General features: G+C 52.6%; 1 protein-coding gene across 1 annotated transcript in view; it reads right to left on the bottom strand.

Moving 5' to 3' along the window:
- WDFY4 (WDFY family member 4) overlaps window positions 1-2459 on the bottom strand; it is a 279600-nt gene that overhangs the window by 161459 nt on the left and 115682 nt on the right. Inside the window, exon 24 of the mRNA XM_003801656.3 lies at window positions 1-117. Within this exon, the coding sequence (XP_003801704.1) occupies window positions 1-117 (117 nt within the window). The remainder of the gene's footprint in view (window positions 118-2459) is intronic.

Below are 2459 nucleotides of genomic sequence, written 5' to 3'. Positions count from 1 at the left end.
ATTGGTGATAGCAGATGACCCGAAGCCCAGCTCTGCAGTGCCAGCAACTGAAAGGATCAGCTGAAAAATTCGATGGTTTAGGAGCGAGACCTTTTTCTTCAGGAGAAGTGCCATTATCTGAAAAGTTTAAAAACAAAGCCATTTTCTTATGAATGTGTTCTTAGAACTCTTTCTCCTCGCCACTGCTTCCCGCCAGCATGGTGGGCCAGTCCAGTCTGAAGACCCTCTGCTCTCTGCTGCTTCCGTCCTTCGTTCCCACGCTCTCAGAAGAAAAACATGTACCGATGTCCGAGGCAACCTCACAGCCAGCGTCCACTTTCCTGTACTGAGACTTGACCATTCGCCAGGACCCCCTGCTTCTCCCTGAATCTTTTCCATGTTTCCAGAATGCCACCCTCTCCTGGCTTCCTCCTTGGCTCCTCAGGACTCTCTCATTTTCTGTTACTGGGTCCTTTACATACATAACTATGCCTTAAGTGGTGCTGCATCACCCAGAAGCTCCCACATGCCCCTGAGCCCAGAAATGCCCAGCATTGCTTCAGGCCACAGCCACCAGATGTGCCTTTCTGTCGCATAGCGCCCAGGAGACCAGCCTTGTGCAGCAGTCTCACCAGCACAGAGGCACTGGGCTCCCGGCTTAAGTCTGGTCGCTTGTCTCATCTCAGAATCTAAGAAGATGGGTCCCACCAAGCCTCACTTCTCTACTGACCTTTCTCACACACCAATCAGGCTGCCCAGTAACCCAAGAGCATTTGGGTCCTCACCCATCTCATCTGGACTCTCGGCTCCTCTCTCCCCAGCTCAATTCCCTGTCCTCAGCTTCGGCACAGCCCAGCCTCTCCCTCTCCTCCCAGACTCGCTTTCTCAGTGTCTTGCTTGTGATTCACAGATACTCAATATCTTTTCAGACTCTTGCGATCACTTTTTTGACATATCTGAAATCCGATCAGTGCCCCCCACAACCACTAAGACATAACGGGGATACGCCAAAAGTTGCTTGAGAAGGCTCCCGGAGAAGCTGACTGGCTTCACTTTTCATTCATGGTGTCAAACTCCAAACCGGTGCTGGGTTGGGCCTGGAAGTCTAATTCTGTTTTTCCAATGAGTTATTTTTTCTTATCCTAAAGCCCACAGTTTCATTGCTTCTCCTCTCATCTCTCTTCCCCTCTACCACCCGACCTCATCCTCTGCTGAGAAGACAGACCCCGTGAGACACGAGCACCCTGCCTTCCCACCAGCAAATCCACAAATGTCTGTGTTGCACGCAGGGTCTCCCGTCTACCTGGCCCCTGGATCCCATTTGTCTCCTTCTCAAGGATGCTGCTCTTCTCTCTCAGCTTCTCTCCACCCCGACCCCCAGCCCCACCACCTTTCTTTCTCTGCCGGGTCACTTTATTCCATGTACAAATACGCTCTAGTATCTCTCGTCTTAAAACCACCCCTCCCGTGATCCCTAATCCCTCTGGCTCCGACTGCTCTCCTCCTCTTCACAGGCAGACTTCTAGAAAGCATCCTCAGCACACTCTGGTCCCGCATCCTCACCTCACATTCTCTCTTCAACACACCCCAAACGGCTGCCATTCCCACCTCCCCACCTTCCTCAGAAAGGTCACCCTGACTTCCAGGTGGCCAAGTCCCCTGGGGACATCTTTGTCATTAGTTTGCCTCATTATTTATGAGCACTTAGCATTGTTTTACTACATCCACCTTCCGGATTCCTTGACAAAACTCTACGGTTTCTCTCCCCTCTTTCTTCTCCGTCACCTTAATTGGGTTTTAATCATATTTTCAACCCTTAATGTGGTGAGGGCCTCATGGCTTCCTCCTCAGTCCCCTCTCGTCTCCCTACTCCTTCCCTTTGGATTAAATATCATCATCCTGTTGAAGACCTTTGCACACTTCCTTTCAGCCCGGCCTGCCCCCTGAGCTCCAGAGCCATATAGCCTACCTGGTATCTCACCTTTAAGGTCTCACAAATATTTCCACCTGAGGGTGTTTCCAGTGTCTTCCTTCCTTCCTGTCTGTACCCTCTGGACACACATCCGTGGCTGGCTCATGGTGCCACCTGTCTCGTCTGCTTGCTGATCCTAAGACCCTGAAATGCTCCAGGTTCTATTCCAGACCCACTTGAGTCTCACCCCTCCAAGGCATCTTCCACACGGATGCCAATGGGCATTCTACAGCATCCTTCACTGCATCTCCCTGTTCCAAGCCTGCCTCTGGCTGGCGGTCACCTGGACCTGCCCTCTTTGTAGTAGCAGAGTCATGGCCCTGCCCTCCCTGCATCCGGCCTGCTGTGCACTGCTCCACAGTCGTCCTCTCCTCCCCGCCGCTGAGTGCGGGAGCCCATCCCAGATGCCCTGATGCTGCAATGCTAGCCTGGAGCACCATCCTTCCTTCCCGTGTGCCCATCCCAGGTGCCCTGACTGCTGCAATGCTAGCCTGGAGCACCATCCTTC

The sequence above is a fragment of the Otolemur garnettii genome, unplaced genomic scaffold (genome assembly GCF_000181295.1).
Source record: "Otolemur garnettii isolate 467f Iridium unplaced genomic scaffold, OtoGar3 scaffold00217, whole genome shotgun sequence".
Taxonomy (NCBI): domain Eukaryota; kingdom Metazoa; phylum Chordata; class Mammalia; order Primates; family Galagidae; genus Otolemur; species Otolemur garnettii.
This window is presented reverse-complemented; position numbering and strand designations above follow the sequence as displayed.